Source organism: Mobula birostris, chromosome 4, assembly GCF_030028105.1.
Source record: "Mobula birostris isolate sMobBir1 chromosome 4, sMobBir1.hap1, whole genome shotgun sequence".
In the NCBI taxonomy this organism is placed as follows: Eukaryota; Metazoa; Chordata; class Chondrichthyes; order Myliobatiformes; family Myliobatidae; genus Mobula; species Mobula birostris.
Window position 1 is genome coordinate 37,353,710 of NC_092373.1, and position 25,940 is coordinate 37,379,649.

The 25,940-nt window shown below is 37.6% G+C and overlaps 1 protein-coding gene across 2 annotated transcripts in view; it reads right to left on the reverse strand.

Annotated features, from left to right (window-relative positions):
• Positions 1 to 339: 339 nt before the first annotated feature.
• The window catches only part of rubcn (rubicon autophagy regulator), a 61,286-nt gene continuing 35,685 nt past the window's right edge, over positions 340 to 25,940 (reverse strand). Inside the window, exons 10-21 of one of the 2 annotated variants that reach the window (XM_072255169.1) lie at positions 25,665 to 25,869; positions 24,162 to 24,266; positions 23,551 to 23,625; positions 20,679 to 20,739; positions 19,360 to 19,492; positions 18,862 to 19,007; positions 18,688 to 18,752; positions 17,906 to 18,144; positions 17,258 to 17,319; positions 11,338 to 11,491; positions 9,779 to 9,872; positions 340 to 7,551 (exon numbers count right to left, since the gene is read on the reverse strand). In XM_072255169.1, coding sequence (XP_072111270.1) covers positions 7,385 to 7,551; positions 9,779 to 9,872; positions 11,338 to 11,491; positions 17,258 to 17,319; positions 17,906 to 18,144; positions 18,688 to 18,752; positions 18,862 to 19,007; positions 19,360 to 19,492; positions 20,679 to 20,739; positions 23,551 to 23,625; positions 24,162 to 24,266; positions 25,665 to 25,869 — 1,506 coding nt within the window. In that variant the 3' untranslated portion in view covers positions 340 to 7,384. The remainder of the gene's footprint in view (positions 7,552 to 9,778; positions 9,873 to 11,337; positions 11,492 to 17,257; positions 17,320 to 17,905; positions 18,145 to 18,687; positions 18,753 to 18,861; positions 19,008 to 19,359; positions 19,493 to 20,678; positions 20,740 to 23,550; positions 23,626 to 24,161; positions 24,267 to 25,664; positions 25,870 to 25,940) is intronic. The other variant, XM_072255170.1, reaches the window with a different exon arrangement.

Genomic DNA, 25,940 nt, shown 5'->3' on the forward strand with positions numbered 1-25,940 from the left:
CCAAAAGGATCCCCTTGGAATCCAAATTGGGATCTTGTCTTCCGCAAATGATTAATTCTTTATGAAGCATAGTGACTGTTGTACACTGGTGCTCTTCTCCACTTTGGAAATTGTCTACACTTTCTATATGCCCTTGATGCAGTGCTGGATACAAATTAAATAGTAAGATAATTGTTTTTAATTTTACAGAAATATGCTGAAGAATTTTTGGTTTATCCAATGCAAGAAGCTTAAGGACTTTGAAATCTTAGTAGCTTAAGAAATCTTTGTACAGTACTTAAAAGATTTATTAAAAATCAGAACATGTTTTGGAATGCTTTTATTGTGGGTTACAATGCAAATTTGTTTGCCTTCAGTTCTAACCATATACAAGAATCAAACAATCCCTGTCTGAATTAAAACAGAGATTTTGACATTAGAGTTTACATATGCCAATGCTTCAAATAAAAATATATTTTGCTTTGCAATTCATATACAGGATATTGAGAATTAACACTAAAATTAGAAAACCATATAAATGCAAGAGTTTTATAAATCAACAAATATTTTACTCAATGTTTGTTTTATGACATTAAATGGGAATAATACATTAGATTTCTGTACTGGAGTACTTTACATGACAAATATTCATCAGATTGTAATTGATAGATTATTTTAATTGATATAGTCAGAGAAACTGGATTAGCATGCCTATTGATATTATATCAGTTACATAACTGCTGTATCTGTCATCCAATGGGAATTTTATTACCTGTCCATGCATTTATCTGATTGATGGAAGTATGTTTTACTGCATCTTATTCAGCTTATTCATTTAAAAAGTGTTAAAATTTAATTTTGAAAGGACTGTACACTGCAATAGTGAATCTGTTATCTGAAATATAGACCACCCAGTTTCGTGCCCCCCCCCCCCACACTTCATGGTGCTAGCTAGTCAGAGTATTTCACAACTTGTTTAAAATTTTAATTCTGCACAATTTATTGAAATTAGATAATATTTCTATATTTTTCTATTCCATTTGTGTATTATCCTCAATATTCCTCCTGAAATAATCTGAAAACATGGCTTAAATAAATACAACCAATATTCAATCACCCTGGCCCATATTCAGTGTATAATAATAACTAGCAACAAGTGCAATCAAAGTAACTATACCTTTAATTTTCCAATATCAACATTTCTAAATCATAGTACAGCAGATCTGTACAAGAGATACTGACAAAGAAATGAGAATATTTAACTTGTCAAGATGGCTGAACTTCTTGGTGGCTTTGATAAGCTTGAAAGAATAAAACTTCCTTTCTAGCTCGTATTTCACATGTACATGAACATATGAAATTATTCAGAAGATGAACTGTCCTTAAGAACTGTAGTTACTACACAAAACTTTTTAGTGGTTTATTCTTGCAACCTCAAAAAAGTTAAAACATGAAAACCACTCACTCCCTTACTGAGAATGAATTAGAAACGTGTGACATTTGTATGCTTTATTTACAATATATGGTACAACAGTCCAAGACATAATGAGAAACTTCCACAAACTATTGTCATGTTATCCAGATATGCTCTTATTGGAGTATACACTATATAAAGAAGAATAGCAAACTAAATGTTATAGTGTACACATTCACATGATTTGCCCAAAACTACCAGCAGTTGTTTCCATTTAACAAACACTTTTAAGTCATTTTCCTTCCTCAATTTCCTCATGAAATAACAAAGGAGTAACAATTTTTTTTCTAAATGGGTAAGGAGAACAGTCAGAGACCAGATTCAAAGAGGAATCTACACAAAACTGTTCAAAACAATTATAATATGTTCATTTTTTAAATATACGGGGATAAACTGGAAAAATAATTAATAAAAACAAAGTAGGTTATGTTTCCCTTACCTAACAGACAATCTGATGCCACAAGAGGAAAACTGGTTGATCACAGGTTTAATACGCTACTATGTTCTCCCTTTTCGCATCCAAAGTGCGGGATTATCAATTGGAGATTGACTTTTTTTGGAAGTGTGTGTACGTGGCAAAGGCAGGTAAAAGAGGGAAATTTCACAATTAAGAAAGTTTTATAAAACACAATGAAATTTTCATTCTTAGGAAAACATTTTACATTCTGTAATTTAAAATATTCAGATTGTATATCCTGATAGCTCATCACTAATTGTTCTTAAATTGTAGTATTTAGAAGACTGATTACAGATGAGGAGAAACACAAACTGTGACCTTTCTCCAATTTCAAATGATAGTTCATTGCACGTGGCATACAAAAACACAAAAAGACACACCTCCCCTTAAGTACATTATTTCCCTATATCTATGTTCAAACGTCAAATTAATAGCTGCAGAGTTTTAAGGGAGTATCTTTTAATCAAAACAAAATTTAAAAACCTCCAAATCACAACTAATTAAAATAAATTAACTTTAATTGTTTCTAATTAAAAGAAAAATCAGTGACAAAATTTGTCCAGTTTCCCCAATGATTCAGTCCATCCTACCTAAAAAGGTAGGAAGCCTGATCCCTTGGCTAGAGAAATATCTTTTATTACGAGAAATTTTAATCTACCTCCATGATGATGGAGCCAAAGAAAATGTGATTACAATTTTTGCAAGATTATTTCAGTAAAAAAATCTACTATGAAATAGCTTGATAAAACATTTACTACAGCTCACACAGCAATAATAGCTACATGAACAAGTAATTACCAGGATAGTCAGCTCTTTAGTAGAAAACTAACAAGAACGATTATACACTCTTAATAAATAAATCTTTGATGAATGTTTTTCGTAATCATTTCATTCCTGTTTCCTAGGTAACAATTCATCTGGGTTATAGTAACACAGACAGCAGCAGCCCCCGGAATGACGAAGTATTCCACAATTCATTTTTAATCTGAGTGGATAGTGGCTATTTAGTCATGTGAGCCATCACACTAGATACAACTTTGTATTCATGCAGTTAAACACATGCACATTCACCTCCACAGTAAAATTCTACGAATACTAAAACCCACTGTAGTACCTCACTATTGCCCTGGACAAAATCAGCAAAAAAACTTGATTGGGATGATACCTTGAACTTAGTCTATCACGCCCACATGATACGTTTATCTACAGTGCTATCAGGCTTTTGTAAAGCATTTTACAGATATCTTAATACTCTAGACACTGCACATATTGTCTTGCTTCTAATAGGAGCAAGAACCCAATTTCAAAGCTCTTTTAATTGAGTAAGATTACAATTTAGTGCTAATATTCCCAACAGATTCCCTATTCACCAAAAATATTTGTTACTTCTGTTTACAAACTGATGGCCAAATGTTCACTATTTGTGATGGAGTAAATTTACTAATGAATATAGGGTCATATAGCTTTGAAACAAGCCCTATGATCCATCAAGCATCCATTTGTACCAATCCAATTTTTAATTTTGCCACATTCCTATTAAACTTGCCCCCCTTTCTACAACTCATAACATACTAGGTGCAATTTACAGTGGCTAATTAACTAACCAATCCACTTATCTTTGGGATATAGAAGGAAACTAGAATATCTGGGGAAAACCCACTTGGTCATAATGACAGCAATGGAAACCCCACATATACAGTTCCTCAAGTCAAGATTGAAACAGAATTAAAACAACTGAGAGGTAGCAGATGTACCACCAAAATAAAACTTAATTTATGTTCTTTGGAGAATGGTGAAACTCTTTGCAATTCACCATTCAAAAGAACTCAAGATAAATTCTGCATTAGATATAGATTACACTGAAGACTTTGCCAATATTTTATAAAACATCTTACAGGTAATTTATGAAACTATTCTCTAACGAGAGAAGGTATGGAATGCTAAAAAAAATATGATTAGGACTAACGAAATAAAATTAAAATTTTGAGTCCGTTTTATGGGTGGCAAAAAAAATCTTCCCAGAAAAGCTATGCAACCAAAAGGTTAAGTAATGAAATTAAAAATTTAAAAACTAGAGAAATTAATAAGCCTGAAAACTGACAGATCCGAAGCACCTACATCCCAAATTAAAAAGAAATTCACAATGGAGATAGTGGATGCACCGGTTATTATGTTCTAAAATTCAGTAGATCCTAGAACAGTTTGTTTAGATTGGAATATAACAAATGTGAGACCACCACCATGAAGGGAAAAACACTGATCTGTTTTGCCTGGCATCAGAAGCAGAGAACGGCTGGATTCCATTGTAAAGGATTTGAATATCAAGACATTTTTAAGTTTTACTGAACGGTGTCAACATGAATTTATGAAAAGGAAATAATGATAAACCTATCTAAAGGAATTCTTTAAGGTTTCTAGTACAGTAGATTAGGAGACAAGAAATTGATGTAAATGTATATTCATAAGACTTTCAATAAGGCCTGGTAATTTGTTCTTCATGGAATGAATTTACCAGGATGGATTTAGAGTTGGAAAAACAGATAGAAAACAAAGACAAGGAATAAATAAATCCTTCTCAAAATGATACTGTATCTAGTGTGTTACTGTAGAAGTCTGAGTTTGGGCTGCAAATATTCACACTCCCTTTCAATGCCTTTGGCAATTAGATTAATTGCCATGCATAGTGCAGGGTGCAATGAAATTCCTTGCTTGTATGAGGCTCACAGAGTGAACAGTACATACAGTATAAGATAAATACAACAATAAGTGCAGAACAGCAGAATAGCGTAAAGATTGCAGTAGGTGACCAAATCTAACATTTTTATGTTTGCTGACAACCAAGAAACTAAGTGGAAATGTGAATAGTGATGAGGATGCAAGACGTAGATAATCTAAGTGCACAACAATGTGACTAGATGCAGTACCGTGCAATAAAATGAGCGGTTATCTACAAAAGTAGAAAAAAAATTGAAATGCTGAGTATTTAAGAAATATTAATTTTCAAAGGGGGCTGGGTGTCCTTGCATACAAAGCTAACATATAGGTGCAGCAACCATTTAGGAAAGTAAATGATTCAATGGGTCTAGTTCCAAAATAACTTTAGTAAAAGTACATCTTATTATAATTACATAGGGTCTTGCTGAGACTGTAGTTGGAGTATCATGTATAACTTTCCTTTCTTTACTTCAAAACAGTTATAAAGTGCAGGGAAGGCCAACTATGCTGGTTCCTGTGATTGAGGTCATCTGGAGGAGAAATTGAGTGGTCTTAGCATCGATTTTATACATCACCATGAAATGTGAATTCATTGAGACAAACATTTTTCTTTAAAGGTGGTCCAATAGGTTAGGTACTGGAGAATATTACCCCTGGTTGGCATGGTTTGGACTTGGGGGCTGTCTTGAAATGAGGTTAGATCTTTTAGTATTGAAATGAAAAGAAATTTCTTCACTTGGAATTTTCAATGGAATCTTCACTTTGGAATTAGGAGTGCTGGAAGGCTATGGAGGTTCAGTCATTGCCTGTGTACTAAACAGATCTGGATTTTAGAGGAATCAAGAGATATGGCATGAAATGTGCAGGAGATTGACTATGGCCTTTTTGAATGGTAGAGGGGCTCAAGGGATTAAAAGGACAGATCCTCCACCTCTTGTTCTTAGTCCATCTCCAGGTTTAGATAAGTAGTTTCATCTTCTTTTCAGAATCGTACAGCATGGAAATCTTTCACAAATATCAGTCTCCTACATAGCATGAAATAAGAGGCGATGTGTCTATCTTAGCATTTGATTCTCTATTACAGATCTCCCTTTTAAAACATACAGTAGTTTGTCTTTGAAATTATAGGAATATACATTCAAACTGCGATAAATCTAGTCATATTTTCCCAAACAGGAAAAAAATTGAGAGAAAGTGACAAAGAATAGTCTTTAAAAAAGGAAAAAATCCCAAAACAGATGGTTAATTAAAACTACAAGAAAAACCTAGCAATGTCTTTTATATAAGATTACTTTTGAACATAAATTGAACTGAGTTCCATTTGAAAGAAGTAGATTGCATCTTTAGAACCACTTAAACATTAGGATTTAAACAAACTAAAGGCTGATCTCAGACTGTTGCAAACAATATAATCCTTTTGTTTTGATTTTATTATTTGACAAACAGGTTAAACTATCACCTTTTTGTTTCAGCCACATGGCCGCCTGAAATGGGCTCAAAGTTTTAACTGAAGGCATTCCAATGAAACAATAAATTTTCCAAACATGCATTGCAAAAGAGAAATCCTACTGCATTAGTAAATGAGCTTTAATTGGCTTTGTCTAAGAGTACAAATTCGCAAGAGGTGTAAAGATGTTTCTCAACTTTTCCATTCGGTCTAAACCTAATTTTTTTATGCAGCACTTTTAATAAAATTGATCTCCAAATTATTCAGTATGCAGGTTATAGCATTATACATTTCACATATAGCTAAAATGAACAAATGGACTTGCACATACAATATAAACAGTTGAGTTATAATCAAACTCAAATAACAATAAATAACCAAATAGCTTTGATGATATTCAATACATTTCACAATTTGTACACTGGAGTGTCTCAATAAAAATCTTTTGCAATAAGCCATACTGCATTCGTAGAAGATTGATTTAATCCAAGTCATCAGTATAATGAAATAGCCCGGAAACAAAATAATATCAGTAAGACTCTTTCAATTATCATGCTTTTCTAACAACCGAGCCAAATATTTCAGATGTTGTGTTTCAGTACAAGCAGATAGAGACTAATTTTTTTTTACATTCATGATACGTCTTTCATATTTGAACAATTAGGCTCGCTAACCCGAATTTTTAGTTCTATACATTCCTGGAAGTCTTAAGGTATTGAATAAAAGTCCTCACAGTTGTATCCAAAACACACATCTGTCCTAACAGCATCTGATCTCTAAATACCAGATAAATTCAATTAAGCAGTAATAAAAATATCAGTGATATCTATTTGTTAAAACACAGAATAGAATACCAGATACACAAGTATTTTTTCTCCACTGTCCAAGATGTGAATGGCAACTGCAATTAATTCAACTGACCGAAACACCATTCCTCCAACATGGATATGGCTACTTCCTCACACTCAGCATGGAGCTTCAGTGCAATCAGATGTGCAATACACACACTGCCCAGACTGAACAATCCCTTCCCTCCCACCAAACAAAAAGTTTTTGGACGTTCAATCACACATTTTTTAAAAGCATTTAAATAAATAGATTGTCAAATTAACAAGGATGGATAAGGTATTATCAACTTACTGACCAGCAAAGACAACATCACCAAAATAAGCTTTATTTGTGGAAGGCAATAGGTTATATTATCAGTATGCAGAGTTAGGCATGGGCATTAGTGCCAGTCCTGAATAAAAAAATTAAGTGCATGCTTCATTGAAAAAAATTCAAGTAATTTTGTTAACTTATGTCTTCTTGCTCAATCACAATCCATACTCTGTGAACTCTCATTTTCTCCTCCTTGAACCTCTGATGAATAACATTTTATGGTTTTTTTAGCAAGTAATTCTTTACGTGCCTGAAGTCGGTCACAACGAGGACAGTGATCTGATTTAAAGCAGGATTTGTGATAACATGCTTTACATTCTGAAGAAACAAAAAAAAGTTTATTTTACTAAAACACAATACATTTCAGGAAAAAATTCATTAAAATAAAAAGGTGAGCTTTGGTGTGAACACAAATACAAATTATAAGTGCTACAATGAACTTGATTAGCATTAGTGTTCACATTATCTAAGAAGCAAAGACCAACTAAATCTCCACAATAAAAATGGATCAAACAGTTTTTATTTGTCTGCTTTAAACTAAAACTTATCTCTAGCATCTAGTGGAAAAATGGGCAGAGTCAAAGAAGATATTAGGAAAATCATCCAAAAGTTTGCTTGAAGACAAATCTTCAGTAAGTCTTAAAGGAGTAGTGGTGTGCCAAAGCAGTTTATAAAGGAACTTGTCAGGTGTAGGTGACTACAGCCACGATGGAAGGGGTGAACAGCCAGAGCTGGAGAATGCCATTTGCAGCAATGGTAGCAACATAGATACAGGTGAGTTTCAAATTATTTATATGGTGCAGGGAAAAGACAGGCAACCTTAAAAGAGACCGTCACTGTGTCAGAAAGGAAACCAACAATTAAAAACTGATTTAAATAAATACAGCGGATTCCGGTTAATTGCTCCATCAGTTAGTCGGGTCAGTCGCTTATTTGGGACCACTCTTAGAGAACAAAAACTAATCGAGAAAATAGCTGGGATTCCCTTCATTATTTTGGGACAATTTGCTGCTTAATTGGGATAGGAGACTTGTGCCAAACAGCTTCTAACTAACGTCATCTTTCCTCTCATTACTTCTTAGTTGCCTCTGTTAGATTTTAAAAACTTCCTACCCCTCTAGTTGCCCGTTAATTTTTGTTCTATTCTATGCCCTCTTTTGTTTTCAGGTTTAAATGCAATTTGAGATATATAATATTTAAAAAGAAAATAATTGGAGTATCCTTTAACCTCAACAGTTGAATAACTAGAGATTAGTACCACCATTGGCTATTATTTTAGGAAAAACATCATTATTTATCTTAACTGTTGTTTCCAATATAAAAGGATTTATTTGGAAACAAAGAAGTTATCAATTTTTGTACAGAAAAGGAAAATCAGAGGTTCAGGTGCTTGCAGATTTGATCATTGTGGATCTGAATGTGCCCTGAACTTTCTTACACTACTGCTCACCCTTGCTAACCTGGCAAACTAAGTGCGTAACAATGTGACTAGATGCAGTACCATACATGGCAGACACACTGGATGATTTCCTCTGTCGATAACTGTTAGAAACTAATACAGTTTTATAGTACTGTAAACACGAGGAAATCTGAAGATGCTGGAATTTCAAGCAACACACATAAAAGTTGCTGGTGAATGCAGCAGGCCAGGCAGCACCTGAGGGTCTCGGCCCGAAACGTCGACTATACCTCTTCCTAGAGATGCTGCCTGGCCTGCTGCGTTCACCAGCGATTTTTGTGTGTGTTGCTTTATAGTACTGTAGTAGTTTTATAGCACCAGTTGTGTTCTGATTTGCTCTGTATTTCATTTAAATACATAATTTGCTACTCAGTTAAACAGTAGTTTGTCTTTTTTTTAAAAAATACCTTTCTAACTATTTCCCTGAAACTGCAGCTAACTGGGGCAGCCGCTTAATTGGAGCAAAATGTACTGGCGTGGATGTGTCCCAATTAACTGGAATCCACTGTATAATGACCTGAGTGAAAAATGGAATTAATGGCAAGCATTCAAAAATCTGAGCAAAGGGCCATTATGTCTAATTGCATCTAGGAAAAAATCTGCCTGGCTGAACAGTCTTTATCAACTCAGTGGAAAGGCACTGAGAATGAGAAAAACCAAAGTATATAATGGGGACCTGAACTAGACAAAATAAAAGTAAGTAAGCTTTTTGTCTTCAAATTAATTGAAGTTCTATGGAATACTTACAATACTTACCGAGTTAACTTTATTTGTGGATAAATTAATTGACCACTGTAAGTTGCCCTTAGCCAGCGTAAGGATGAATGGTAGAATCGGGATAGAGTTGATGAGAAGGTAGGGAGAATAAAAAAGGATCAATGTAGCAATAGTGTGGATGGGTGGCTGAAGGTTGGTGCAGCCTGTTTCCGTGGCGTATCTTTTTATGATTATGTATAAGGCACTCACATAGTTAGACTACAAATAAGATTCACATGCTTATTTGAGACTTGAGGCTTTTGAACAAATGCTTAATAACAGACTCCCAAGATGTTCTTACCAGCGAGACTGCAACCATTAAATACTAACCTTCACACCTTTTACATTTGTGGAGTTCAAAAGGGAAGATGATATCAGTATCATTACCACAGAATTCACAGATGAAGCCTTTACCCTGACAAAGCTAAGCAAAGCAAAACAAACCAGTTATTCTTAAGTAGTTTCTTAATTGTTAAGATTTCACTTTAAAGAACGCTAGTTAATACATCAGCAGAACTGAAAATAATATTGGGAAGATAGTAGTCACATTCCTAAGTAAATTCTGAAGTTGGGGCAGCAACGCTTTACAGTACCAGTGACCCAGGTTCATTGCCTGTCACTGCCTGTAAGGAGCTCATACATTCTCCCCATGACCACATGGGTTTCTTCCAAGTGCTCTGGTTTCCTCCTGCATTTCGAAGACATACTGTTTGGTAGGTTCACGGGTCATTGCAAATTATACTGTGATTAGGCTAGGATTAAACTGGGGGATTGCTGGGTGGTGTGGCTCGAAGGGACACAGGGCCTACTCCACGCTGTATGCCAATAAATAAGTAAACAAACAGAGACAAATTGAAACATTACCAATCTTAATGAGTAAGATAACTTCACTAGGCTAAATTTAAACAGAATGCATGACATTACAATATACATTGTGTCCACAATATAAGCAATGAACTTACATATATGCTAGCACTGAACTATACTGATGAAAAGCAGAATTTAACTACTATGTAGAAGGGAACAAAACAAGGACAATGAAAAGGTTCAAAAGTCCTCTTTCGCTCTTTAAAAACGATGCCCATCATCTATTCATTTTTCTCATAAAGCTATTAAACCAAATACGTTAAAAGTCACACACCAAATTAACTTTGAAATATGGAGACAACACATGGGATGCACAGGGTGTCCAGGGAGGGGTAGCACCTTTGGTCCCCACTATATACTCAGCACTCACCTGTGGCTCCAAGCAGCTGTGTGCATGCGACAGTGGCCACACCACAGTGCATTGCTTTAACAGGCGGGCTAAACCAGGTGAGGGTAGCCAGCAGGCCTTACACCCCAATGAATAGGGACATGCCTCTCCTAGCATGCAAGATGAGCTCCAGCTGACTGGGCAGATGAGATCAACAGTGGGATACCATGGCCATAAAGGCAGATCCGCAAAGCTCCGTGAAGAGCAAAGGGCTTGACAAGGCACAGAAGCAGTCATGGGCATCCACTGCAACCACAAAAGGTGCCAGTTATGACGAACCACTGGACTGGGACCTCTGAGGTCAAGAGTGGAAATATCCCCAACGCAACAGCTTTTCTACTTTAAAATCTCTCCTGCACAGGCTTCCTATCATTGTTCACTATGACAGACAACCACCATGGAGACAAGGGACTGCAGATGCTGAAATCTGGAGCAAAAAGCAAACTGCTCGTTAAACTGATCAGGTTAGCAGCAGCTACCTAACAGGATGTTTCTATTCTGTTTGCCATTATCATATTACACCCATTGCACTTACAGGATAGTGGTAAGCATATGCTGCATTAAATGTTTAGACACATTATGCTTATTTCTGCAGTATGTTGCATTCATTCCTGAGAGTCTCAATGCTGCATACCATACATTGTGCCACATGGGCTGAGCCTATCTTCACAAGGTCCTTCAGCCTTCCAGCTAGCTCCCCTTTCTTTAAAGCCGTGAGATCATTTAGTGAATATAGATGAAGATCTTCAGTGAGGTGACCCGGTTCTCTGTCAAAGTTATCCAGAAGACTACAAAAGCAGAATATTATAATAATTCGTTATTGTGCAAGCAATATTGGAGCTTTACTGTCTTACCAAAAAGTATGCATCTATTTTGTAAACACAAAATAATCTGCAGATGCTGGGGTCAAAGCAACACTCACAACACGCTGGAGGAACTCAGCAGGTCGGGCAGCATCCGTGGAAAAGATCGGTCGACGTTTCGGGCCGGAACCCTTCGTCAGGACTGTAGAGGGTAGGGGCAGAGGCCCTATAAAGGTGGGGGGAGGGTGGGAAGGAGAAGGTGGTAGGTTCCAGGTGAAAAACCAGTAAGGGGAAAGATAAAGGGGTGGGGGAGGGGAGGCAGGGAGGTGATAGGCAGGAAAGGTGAAGGAGGAATAGGGGAAAACACAATGGGTAGTAGGAGGCAGAACCATGAGGGAGGTGATAGGCAGCTGGGGGAGGGGGCAGAGTGACATAGGGATAAGGGAAGGGAAGGGGAGGGAATTACCAGAAGTTGGAGAATTATAGAATTCTCCAAGTGCTTTGGAATATGTTTTAATGTTTTGAGTAACTTCCCCCAAGCTAACAGGCTGATCAATACCTCCACCCATTTACCAACCCCACCAAATTCTCCTACTTCCGGTAATTCCCTCCCCCTCCCTTCCTCTATCCCTATGTCACTCTGCCCCCTCCCCCAGCTGCCTATCACCTCCCTCATGGTTCCGCCTCCTTCTACTACCCATTGTGTTTTCCCCTATTCTTTCTTCATCTTTCCTGCCTATCACCTTCCTGCCTCCCTTCCCCCACCCCTTTATCTTTCCCCTTACTGGTTTTTCACCTGGAACCTACCAGCCTTCTCCTTCCCACCCTCCCCCCACCTTCTTTATAGCGCCTCTGCCCCTTCCCTCTACAGTCCTGACGAAGGGTTCCGGCCCGAAACGTCGACTGATCTTTTCCACGGATGCTGCCCGACCTGCTGAGTTCTTCCAGCGTGTTGTGAGTGATGCATTTATTTTGCATATCCAAAATTTAAATCTTAAAGAACTCAAAATCTATGACCACTTCTTTTTACAAGACTAAAAATATCCTGATACTCTTCCTGGTTTAAAGTATACACAATCATAGTTGGAAAATTTCAGTGTGATATTACAATTTCTTTTAAATCATTTGTGAGTTTACTATATACAATTCTTAGTCAAGTAAAATGTATAATGGTAGAGAAACTGCAGTAATTAAATCAGAGACAAAGGAGAGTGGAACCGATTGATGCATTTCCATAAGAATTTACAAAACAAAAACTTCTATCCATTGTCTCTGAGATATGGTAATGCAGTCAAGAAACAACATCTTAGGGGCAGCACAGTATAGTACTAGTTAGTACAGCATCATTACATTCAATTCCACCACTGTCTATAAGGAATTTATATGTTCTCCTTGTGACCGCACGGGTTTCCTCCGGGTGCTCTGGTTTCCTCCCACAGTCCAAAGACATATGGGTTAGTAGATTAATTGGTCATATGGGTGTAATTGGGTGTGCAGGCTCATTTGGACTGGAATGGCCTATTACTGTGATGTATCTCTAAATAAATTAAATATCTCTTACAATTTCTAGCTTTATTTCCTCCAACTTCTGGGCATGTTGTGAATTATAGTTTTGTAACTACACATATAATACAATATTATTCCTAGGTTTTGAACTGTCAACCATGTCATCCACTTCCAATACTCTGACCTTGTTAATTCTAGAGTACAACCTAGATAACAAGTACAATATTTGTTTGGCAGAGAAATTTATAATTACAGCCATATTACCAAAACAGTTACCATGCAGGGCAGTGAGCAAACTATGCCAGTCATATCATTAGCATCAAATTGGAGAAACTCATTTGAATGTACTTTGCTTTGTGAAACTGACAAGACTAATTTATAGCAACACACATCAAAGTTGCCGGTGAACGCAGCAGGCCAGGCAGCATCTCTAGGAAGAGGTGCAGTCGACGTTTCAGGCCGAGACCCTTCATCAGGACTAACTGAAAGAAGAGTGAGTAAGGGATTTGCAAGTTGGAGGGGGAGGGGGAGATCCAAAATGATAGGAGAAGACAGGAGGGGGAGGGATGGAGCCAAGAGCTGGACAGGTGATAGGCAAAAGGGATACAAGAGGATCATGGGACAGGAGGTTCGAGAAGAAAGACAAAGGCGGGGGAACCCAGAGGATGGGCAAGAGGTATATTCAGAGGGACAGAGGGAGAAAAAGGAGAGTGAGAGAAAGAATGTGTGTATAAAAATAAGTAACAGATGGGGTACGAGGGGGAGGTGGGGCATTAGCAGAAGTTAGAGAAGTCGATGTTCATGCCATCAGGTTGGAGGCTACCCAGACGGAATATAAGGTGTTGTTCCTCCAACCTGAGTGTGGCTTCATCTTTACAGTAGAGGAGGCCGTGGATAGACATGTCAGAATGGGAATGGGATGTGGAATTAAAATGTGTGGCCACTGGGAGATCCTGCTTTCTCTGGCGGACAGAGCGTAGGTGTTCAGCAAAGCGGTCTCCCAGTCTGCGTCGGGTCTCGCCAATATACAAAAGGCCACATCGGGAGCACCGGACGCAGTATATCACCCCAGCCGACTCACAGGTGAAGTGTTGCCTCACCTGGAAGGACTGTTTGGGGCCCTGAATGGTGGTAAGGGAGGAAGTGTAAGGGCATGTGTAGCACTTGTTCCGCTTACACGGATAAGTGCCAGGAGGGAGATCAGTGGGGAGGGATGGGGAGGACGAATGGACAAGGGAGTTGCATAGGAAGCGATCCCTGCGGAATGCAGGGGGGAGGAGGGAAAGATGTGCTTAGTGGTGGGATCCCGTTGGAGGTGGCGGAAGTTACGGAGAATAATATGTTGGATCCGGAGGCTGGTGGGGTGGTAGGTGAGGACCAGGGGAACCCTATTCCTAGTGGGGTGGCGGGAGGATGGAGTGAGAGCAGATGTACATGAAATGGGGGAGATGTGTTTAAGAGCAGAGTTGAAAGTGGACCTCCTGTCCCATGATCCTCTCGTATCCCTTTTGCCTATCACCTGTCCAGCTCTTGGCTCCATCCCTCCCCCTCCTGTCTTCTCCTATCATTTTGGATCTCCCCCTCCTCCTCCAACTTTCAAATCTCTTACTCACTCTTCCTTCAGTTAGTCCTGACGAAGGGTCTCGGCCTGAAACGTCGACTGTACCTCTTCCTACAGATGCTGCCTGGCCTGCTGCGTTCACCAGCAACTTTGACGTGTGTTGCTTGAATTTCCAGCATCTGCAGAATTCCTGTTGTTTGCGGACTAATTTATAATGGTCTTGTTCGGCCTAGTTGTAAAAATCCCCTAACTAAATGGTACTTTTTCCATTGTAAACCACCAAATCTAACATGTTTATTATGCTGTACAATTTAAAAATAGATAAGACCACACATGAAGAATACTTGATATTCATTTGAACACCTGGGGAAAGTTTCCACATTGCACTGGAGAATGGAGAAGTAAAACAGACAGTTTAAGAATATGACTGTCTCAGTGAACAACCTCTCAGTTTCAAACAGAAAACCAGAAAATTGTGGGCAACGTAACCTTGAATTTTCCAGTACATGCTCGCAGTGAGCATGAACGAGGGCCTAAAAGTTCTACTGCATAATGTCTTTACACATTATGTTAAGGACATAAATGCTTCACAACAGAAGAGCATAATGACATTATGCATTAACTATTAAAACTGCAAACATTGCAGTAAAATGTATTTTACTAGTTTAATAATGTACTTAACAGCTTTCACTCTTCTTAAATAAAATAGGCTTAATAAAGCACACTAAAAATGTAATCGCAATATTTGACCTAAGCAATTATGGAAGGATATAATAACATCCTCCTCTTATTTTAGTAATTCTGGGGTATATAAGCAAGTCAGTTTAGAAAAAAATAAATGAATATATTTTAAGAAGCATTTACATAACACAAAAACTTCTCCACTCAACTTCAGGTGATAAAAAAAATCCCCATACAAGGTGTTTTCAGTGATAGGAATGAGTACCACGAGTGGAATTGTTAGACCCATTATAAATAACATTTAGTTAAACTTGGATGTATTTCAAGGCTGACAGTATTACAGTACTCTTGTTTTTAATCACTAGCAATTAAAAACAGCATCACAATCTTTAACACAAAATACTCTGCAGATGCTGGGGTCAAAGCAACACTCACAACGCGCTGGAGGAACTCAGCAAGTCGGGCAGCATCCGTGGAAACAATGAGTCGACGTTTTCGGCTGGAACCCTTCATCAGGACTGTAGAGAGAAGGGGCAGAGGCCCTATAAAGAAGGTGGGGGGGGAGGGTGGGAAGGAGAAGGCTGGTAGGTACCAGGTGAAAAACCAGTAAGGGGAAAGATAAAGGGGTGGGGGAGGGGAAGCAGGGAGGAGATAGGCAGGAAATGTGAAGAAGGAATAGGGGAAAACACAATGGGTAGTAGAAGGAGGCGGAACCATGAGGGAGGTGATAGGCAGCTGGGGGAGGGGGCAGAGTGAAATAGGGATAGGGGAAAGGAGGGGAAGGGAATTACCGGAAGTTGGAGAATTCTCTGTTCATACCAAGGGGCTGGAGACTACCTAGACGGTATATGAGGTATTGCTCCTCCAACCTGAGTTTAGCCTTATCATGGCAGTAGAGGCGGCCAGGTATGGACATATCTGAATGGGAGTGGGAAGCAGAGTTGAAGTGGGTGGCTACTGGGAGATCCTGTCTGTTGTGGCAGATGGAGCAGAGACCAGCCTCCGGATCCAGCACATTATCCTCCACAACTTCCGCCACCTTCAACAGGACCCCACCACTAAGCACATCTTTCCCTCTCCACCCCTCTCCGCTTTCTGCAGGGATCGGTCCCTCCGCGACTCCCTGATCCACATGTCCTTCCCCACAGATCTCCCACCCGGCACTTATCCCTGTAAGCACAAGTTCTACACCTGTCCCTACACCTCCTCTCTTGCCACCATTCAGGGCCCCAAATAGTCCTTCCAGGTGAGGCAACACTTCACTTGTGAGTCTGTTGGGGTCATCTATTGCATCCGGTGCCCCTGGAGCGGCCTCCTCTACATCGGTGAAACCTGACACAGATTGGGGGACCGCTTTGTTGAGCACCTCCGCTCCGTCCGCCACAACAGACAGGATCTCCCAGTAGCTACCCACTTCAACTCTGCTTCCCACTCCCATTCGGATATGCCCATACATAGCCTCCTCTACTGCCATGATGAGGCTAAACTCAGGTTGGAGGAGCAGCACCTCATATACCGTCTAGGTAGTCTCCAGCACCTTGGTATGAACAGAGAATTCTCCAACTTCCGGTAATTCCCTCCCCCTCCCTTCCTCTATCCCTATGTCATTCTGCCCCCTCCCCCAGCTGCCCATCACCTCCCTCATGGTTCCGCCTCCTTCTACTACCCATTGTGTTTTCCCCTATTCCTTCTTCACCTTTCCTGCCTTTCACCTCCCTGCCTCCCCTCCCCCACCCCTTTATCTTTCCCCTTACTGGTTTTTCACCTGGAACCTACCAGCCTTCTCCTTCCCACCCTCCCTCCACCTTCTTTATAGGGCCTCTGCCCCTTCCATCTACAGTCTTGACGAAGGGTTCCGGCCCAAAACGTCGACTCATCGTTTCCACGGATGCTGCCCGACCTGCTGAGTATCACAATCTTTATCCTCTCCAACCTTTTCCATGCCTATTTCACAACAGAGAAAGAAAACTGTAAATTGTGCTTTCAATGAAAAAAAAACTTACTCTTTTGCCAGCCTGCATGTTTTCAATAGATTCTTCATGTGAACTAGTTGCACTCTCAACATCTGCAAAACATTTCAAACAAAGAAAGCACTATTTTTTAGATACTTTTATGATTAATTACAAACAATGCTGCTTGAAAGAAAAAACTAATTTCACTGTCTCATTTAAACAAAACTATGGCTAGTTTTCAAACAGGCAAGTGAATTGTCATTAAAAAAATAATGCTTTCACACTGGCCTTACATGTGACTGAACCATTCTCATACCTTTGGATGATGCCCAATTTAAAAAGTATAAGATTGATTTAGTTGAATGACTAGATTTGTAGCAAAGGTAGGTTATGAAACATTTAAAGAAAAAGTCAAAGTCAACAACCCTATGATTCTTTAAGGCCAAAACAAACAAACAAATAGCTTTAATCTGTTATTTTGAGTATTGAATGAAATTTGACCAAAAAATAAAATCACATTGTCCTTAAAATATCCATTTAGAATATTACATCTTACATGAACACCATATGACAATACAACAGCGAGAGTCCATTCCCTCCACAGGCACTGCAATTGTGCCTTTCCACTCAGAAAGCAGTACCGCTTAATGAATGATTTAAATTCCATGCTAACCAGGAGAATTTTTAAAGATTGCTTACATGAACTTGATCGAGGGCCTTCACCTTGCGATATAAAGCAACGTTAATGTCCTGAACGTTGAAAAGTGGATCATTCCAGATTTTATTCAACAAATCCTTAGAAAAGTTACTGACATAATACTTGCTGAAGTCCCATTTCCGCAATATTCGGCTTGGAACTGCTGACTGCACATTCTCATGACAGCACTGACAGAAATACTTTCCCAGATATTCACAATAACGTAGTCTCTTTATATATTCTGTAAGGAATAGGTAGGAACTGTTACATTCAGGAACAAGTAGGGGAGGATACTCCTCATAGTAATTACACTGCAAATTTCAAAGAAACAAAAATCTGCATTCAACTAATTTCTTGTTTCCCCTTTAAAAGACTAAGTAGTTGTTCTTCAAAAATGATTTCTCATCTTTCAACAGTATTATTTTTAAATCAAACACTGGAAGATAGTGACATGAAAAAGTTGTGATTCTGCCTTTCCACTAGTCTCAGAAAGCAGCACCGCTCAATGAAATATTTAAATTCCATGCGACAAGGCTGCTAAAAGGTCTGCAGACACTGCAAAGTCTTCTACCATTTAGCCAAGCATTTCCAAAAACCATTACTGTAATAAATTCTCCACCTAAATGAAAGGAAAGGTATGAGGAAGAACTGTTTGCTACAGAAATTATGCAGTATTTTTAAAATGACTTTTAAATAAAAATACAACATGATATACAGAGTATCATACAAGGTTATCCAAGTAGAAACAGAACTTTATTGTATTAACTTTCTGAATATCACTCACCAGGGTCCACTTTGATACCACATCCTGCACAGCGGTAATTTTGTTTGGCAACAACCACCTTCCTCCTGAAGTAACACATTATTGTAAATGATAAGATATTATTTTAAGTTCAGGCTAAAAAAATGTTCATTAAGTAGAAAAACAGCCAGATTAATTTGTAAAGCAAATTCTTACTTGGGGGGTGGGTGTATATTAAAGATTATTTGTGGCCTAGGTGGTGCCCACTCCAAGTTTCCACGCACTCTTATTCGTAGTTGGTAAATATCAGCATGCTCACCATCATCAGGGGATATCGGAAAAGAGTCTGGAATTGGCAAAAGCTGTAAGGAGGAAGAGGTTACTCCATGTGGAATTAGAATAATTAATTCACAATCAGTTACATTTGTCTACAGGAACAAATCTACAAGCGCTGCTCTACAGCTCGACATCTCTAAAAGGAGATGTACACAGAAACATCTGAACTTCTGAGCATCAATTTTTGGTGATTTGAAGATCTACATCTCCAGTAACCAACAGCAGACCTTGCTACACGAGTGAATAATTGCATCAGTGGACTTCAAGACTTAAAAAATTAAGTTGTATCCTGTGATCCTCAACAACAGATTTTATTTATAAATTAAATTGTGGCTTCATATGTCCCTAGCTGCAAGATGAGGAAACTAAATGCCTCACCTTCTGAGGGGCATCGTGCTCAGGAACCAACCAGTCCAGCTCTGACGCAGCAGGAAGTTGCATCCCCTCAAACTGTTTGAGCAGACCCATAGCAACTGCCTCAGCCGAATTGGAATGAAGGAATGAAAATGAACTGCAACAAAAAAATAAGTTTGAGTTATCCCCCCTTCAATCAAAATCACAACATGTTTGTTATAGAATGTCCCATTTTGTTTTAAAATTTAAAGCGTTTTCCCCACAAAAAAGGTCCAGAGGGATGAAAAAGCTCTGTCGAGTACAGAATAAGATCATAGGATGAATATGAAGATCAAGGTACTCTTTTAGTAGAGTGAATAAACCTCAATATATTTCTGAAGATTTCATTTTAAATACATGACCACTTAGAGCAGTTTCATAAAGCTCTGGCAGCAATCGGAAAATAAAGCTTCCACTATTCTTGCCTATGGGAAATGATTTTACAGTCAGTTGTTCCCTAATCATTGCAGCTTCATTACCCTAAATGCAATGTAGTTTTTTTTTATTGAATTCCATTCCAGTTTGAAGCAGTAAAAAGTCCAAGTGAATGATTTTACAAAAGCAGAATAATGAAGATTTGGGATTGAAACTTGATCAGCACTTGATATTATCAGTTTCACAGCTGACAGTAGAACAAACACGAGATACTGAAAGGTATCATTGGTATACATGGGAATTCTAGCATTGCCGCCAGATAGCATTGCCGCCAGATAGCATTGCCATGAAGCAATATGCTAAGGAGAAAAAGAAATGATCACAAGAAAAACCTTTTGGTAAATCTAAAAATAAACTTTTCTGAGAGATGTACTGGCTACAATGGAGTCAGTGACAGTGGATCCAAACAAGGAAAGAGACAACTAGCTATTTAATGGATAGGTGCATAAAGTGTGACTACCAAAGGAACAACTGTCTAGGGGATGGTAGAAATCTGACAGCAAGTTAGAGAAAAACCCATGAACCATGGGTGGCACATGCTGGAAATCTGAAACAAACATATGCTCCGAGTATCCAGCTTCGGCAAAGCACTTGAAGAGAGAAACAACTAAGGTTTCTTGTCAATAACTTTTTGTCACAGTTAAAAATTGCATTTTTGTTAGAAGCATTAAAGCTATGTTAAGAGAAGCCGCAAAATAGTCAGCATACCTTACATTAGTCTAAATTTTAATTTAAAAGGCAGAGTGGGATAGAATCAGCTTTTACAACAAGTTAAAGCATAAGCAAGAGAGAAATTAAGGCGAATATTATTGCCTAGGAGAATGCTTTGACATAGCAATTTTTTCACTACACATTTCACTTGGTCTTACATGGACTCAGAGTTCATTACTGACTTGGTGCTTGAAGCCAAACTCCTCCTAATATCTGCATCTGGAAAAGAAAAACACAGCAATTAAGACTGTAACTTTTAAATAGTCAGAACTTGGAACTCACAGATCAACGTTCCAAGCAATAGTTGAACACAATTATTACACTTTCACTGTTTGAATCATTTTGTAGCTCGAAATACCAATTTTTCCTTTTAAAATTTGCAGTTCATACACATAAATACAATAATAAAACTGGAACTCACTCAAAACCACGAGATTTTCAAATTTGTGAAAATCAAGTCACTCAGAGATTTTAAAAGATACAAAACATTACACCAGTTGCACATGCAAGTTGCTTCCTTTACTAAAAGTCTTCAAACTGCACGGTGGGGGGGTGGACCCAATTATTGTGTCTTTTTTAAGCTTAAGCCAATGCCTTTCTACAAACGTAAGATTGATTACATTACTCCAACAATAGAAGACAATGCAATGGGAAAAAACTACAGTTATTCTAAACAAGAAAGGGAATTACAATATATAATGATTACCCGGTATCAATCCAGTACTGCAAGTAACATTTTTAAACTGTATAAATAAATTTAATTTTTTGCTAGGTTTCAAAATGAATATTAAATAAAGCAGTTATGCTTCACTGCATATCTTCAATAATGCTAATTTAACAAAACCTTTAGGTGCAAGTATCACATAGGTGCCAACTTGCAAGTCTGTGTGAGTTCTTTTCAAAATTTTCTGAATAAAATGATTTTTGTGTCAGGAATGTCAATAATGTTCAATAAAACTACAGTAAAGGTAACATCTATGCAACATCAACTTGTACAAAACATTTGGCTAAACTTTGAACAATATTCAAAAAAAAACAGCTGAAAAAATGGTAACATTGAAAGTGCAACAACAAATCTAACCTCTATTATGTTTAACAAGAGACAATTCAAAAGAAATCTTCAGAAATTGAGAACATTACCAAAACACAACACTAACAGAAGGACCATTCCTCAGATCTCAATTAACAGTGTAAAATCTAACAGATCAAACTTTGAGATCAACTCATTAAAACAGTATTTTAAATTGAGAGTAGCTGCACAAGAGTAGATGGGACAACATTAAAATCAATTTAGACAGAACATAACGAGTTTTACCATGTTTGAAAATCCAATATACCTCTTTCTACTTCTCTTACTTTCAGGGCATGGAAGCAAGCTAAACATGGCATGAGACTCGGCCTCTGATGTGCTCTTAAGACAATGGTAATTATGTGTTATTTATCAGACTAGTCGAATTGAGTTTCTGATCAACAGTGATCCACAGGAATATGATGATGGGGATCTCAGCAATGATAATCTTAACAGTACAGAATAAGTCAGAAACACTAATGTCTATCATCAGAAGAAAATTCATCCGTATTCCTGCCTTTTTACACAAAATCTCAGGGCATTTTGCAAAATGCCCAATGATGCCATAATATCTATTATGTTATAATATAGATGGTGTTGGTATTATGCATTCCCAAGAGAGATGCTACAATAATTTTGAAATGTCATATGTGGCACACATATTCATAATTATTTTCAAAGACATTTCTCAGACCTCCAAGTTAACTTGTAATCTGGACTTAAAATTTTATGCTTATCTGTAAATCAGTTGCCATTAGGGTTTTTCCTGGTCTGTTGTTTGGTAAGCATTCTAATACTTTATGCATTCATGTGAAGTATTGAAATGAAAATAATAGGAACAATTATTTTTAACTCATTCCCTGTTAAACAATGTTATGCAAGTATAACAGATTCTATCGATCCAAAAGTAAAATAAAACATACTCTGCTTCTCAAGGAAAGGTCCTTCCTTGAGCCTAACTAAAACAAAACACAACACAAAACACCAGAGAACTCTAGGGAGAGCTGCAGCCTTTCACAATAGATCTACAAGCCTATTAAGAAACTCAATTCAGTCTCTCAAATGTTGCAATCAGTTGGGTGATCTTTGCTAGGTGCCATTAAAGGCATACCTGGCCTCAATAGCTCCAATTTAGATGCAAAGTAATTAGAGATCCTCATTCTAATTTATTCATAGGACATAAATGCAACTAACAAAGCCAGCTTTTACTGTCCATCCCCAACAGACATCATTTCACTGCTACCAGGAGAGAAGTATATACTACATTAGTGGGTCTTGGGTTTGGAATCTGATGAAGGCCACATAGATAAGAATTGCAGATTTTCTTCACCAAAGGATATTATTGAACTATATTTCATACTTTGAATATAAAGCACCATAGCAGAATTCATGTCTTTGAATATGTTCCACGCCAGTAATTTAATTGTTGTACTACTAAATACAAAAAGCAACTCCAGAACTGATGCAACCTCAGTTATTAATAACTTAACTGCCATGTGATAAATGGCCACTTGGCCAAGGGCTGCCAATCTGCATAGCACCAAAGGCAAGAGAGGATATTAAAATGTGAGCTAATCAAGCTGGGAGAAAAAGGCATTTTGCTCACGGTAAATTGGACCTTGCATCTTTAGGACATCATTTAAAGAACATTAAATGATCCTTACATCAATAACCCCCAACTTATCTCCCATATTCGTTCTCTATTCCTTTCCAAGTTCCCTTAACTTGGAACAATCTAACGTTACTCATGGCAGCCTACATCTTACAGCAGCTCAAGGATGACTTAACTTTCCTAACAATCTTCAATATATGGATTCACCAAAATAAAGATACAAATGTAGAAAAAAAATATATAAATTAATGGTGGTAGGCCGAGCTCTCCCTTAAGTACTGTGGAAGAATTGGGAAGGAAACAGAGAGAAAACAAAAATCAGACAACATCTAATTCTCTAATGAAGTACCTGAAAACAATGATGCCATTGATGCTGAGAGCCCATTCGCTGACATATGAATGAGGTTAGACTCATCAATACAATCTGTATGACACAGTGACAATAAGATTCACATCATTCCAATGGCATTTTCCAGCCGCAATTGTTAAAATCAGTAGTATGCAGACAGAATGCATACTACAACTGCCTAAAAAGCAGAAAATAAACCAGACTACCACATCCTGAAGTACTCATCCATTCAAGTTTCTTTCGAGTCAAAAGAAACTCCATGGATTTTTACAGAAAAATAAAATAGATCATTTTAGTGCAATATCCTGCTGCAGAACATTTCAAATAAAAACATTTATTTAACAATGAAAAGATAATTTTTTCCCCAAAAGAGTCATGAGTTCTGACTAATTCTCACTTCTACCTTATGCTCAAGTGACAAATTAAGATATTGTGAGATAGTCAAACTGTGGCATTAATCCAAACAGCCCATAAAACAAGTGAAGAAGAAAAGAGCAAGTTGGGGAGAATCGAATTCCACACAATATCTAGTAAAAGGAAAGACTACATAACTAGTTTTCACTTGTTCCACTTATTTAAAAACACCTGTGAGACTGACAGTTATACAATACCTTTTAGTTCAAATTCATCAACTCCATCAGTGGTGGATCCAGAATCTGATAATGGTGCAGAATCATGGGAACTGAAAGGGGAGCCGCTTTCAGTGGTGGTAAAAGCTATGAAGAAGAAAACGTAAATATTTTGCATTTTACTGTGGTGTCTGGATTAGCAACAGGGCCAAAACAACTAGAAACAAATACCAATGAAAAAGCATCCTTGCGACAGTATTTAACATGTCAAGTTTAAGACCTACTTCACAGAAATTAGAAACTAATTTAGCATAACAGCTCAGTCCAGTATTGGATAAGGATTATTAGATTTAACTTGCACTGATAAATTTAGAATTGTGATATGATGGGGTTTGATGGAGCATTGCTGGAGCTGGCTTTAGACTGAAGCCCTTGTATCCTTTCTGGTGATATAATAAATCTTCTGGCTCCTCTTATAGAACAAAAGCACTTTCCCTGTAGACTAGCAATGATCTTCCCATCACTTAAAAGCAAATTATTGGCAATATTCCTTATATCCAGTGTGGAAATTTGGTATGTATAAATTACAATAGTGACAACATGTCAAAAGTGACAATAGGCTAATCAATCCATGTTTTTGTCTCTCCTGGGATCAATGCTAGAAAAATTTGGAATTAAAATCCCATCGTACAAATGTTTCAAGTCAGGCTGAGGGGAATAAATCTTTTGAAAAACTGATTGACTAACTTGTCAACAGATAATGCTTTAGTATTAAAATGCAAGTTCCTATAAACCTTTTGAAGTTAATTTCACTAAATCACTCTAAAATAATTTTATCATTTTAACCACATACAGTATATCTAATCAGATTAGAATTCAGACAGTAAAATACTTGAATGCCAAATTGAAGACTGCAGATTTGTACAAGTATGGTATTTACCTATTCATCAAGATTTAATCACATCCGCTACTTGAAAATTCTAATTTTGCTATTCAACTTAACTTTTTTGCACTTTCTAATAGGATCAAAGTAATTTTCCACCTTCGTGCTGACATTTTGTCCAGTATGAAAAATGGTTCCTTTACCATTTCTTGTCATATATATATTTCTTATTGCTTTGCTTTTGTATGAATACATTGCAATTTTCCATTTAAGCTCATTCCCTATTATTAATAACCACTTTCGCTATGGCTCTGGGTCTACCAGTACATTAAAATTCCTGTACAACAGCATGTCATTATCTGGGGTCAATTTGACAGATAATTAAAAAATACCTTCCATCATGCAACATTGCACTATCTCCTGGGCAGACTTTTTCCAGAAGAACAGCTTCAATTACTTTTTTTTAATATTGGCACGGCCTCAAAGGGATGAATGCCCTCTGCTTACACCAAAAAAAAAACTCCTACATTTTACCTTGTGCCACAAATGAAGTTCACTATAGTGAGGCTACCACTCTAATTTTAGACTCATCTACAGATGGATGAAGATAATATTTATATCGTATAAATGTAAATATTATTAAGAATAATATCTATACATACTGTCCGACTCAGCATTCCTGACCACAGGTAAAAACTTTCTGGTTTGGATTTGTTGTCGTCGAATTCGAATTTTTTGTTTTAGTTCCCTTATTTCTTTGTCGCTGTCATCTTCATCATCCTCCATCATGTGTTTATTCATTAAATTGCATTTCATAAGTTCAATGGCAGCAATTAATGATTCAGAGATACTGAAATGTGCATTCTCCTAAGTAAAGAGTTTGCATATTAACAATATATTTCAAAACAAAGCAGACAGAGTGTGTCGGAAAGATTTCT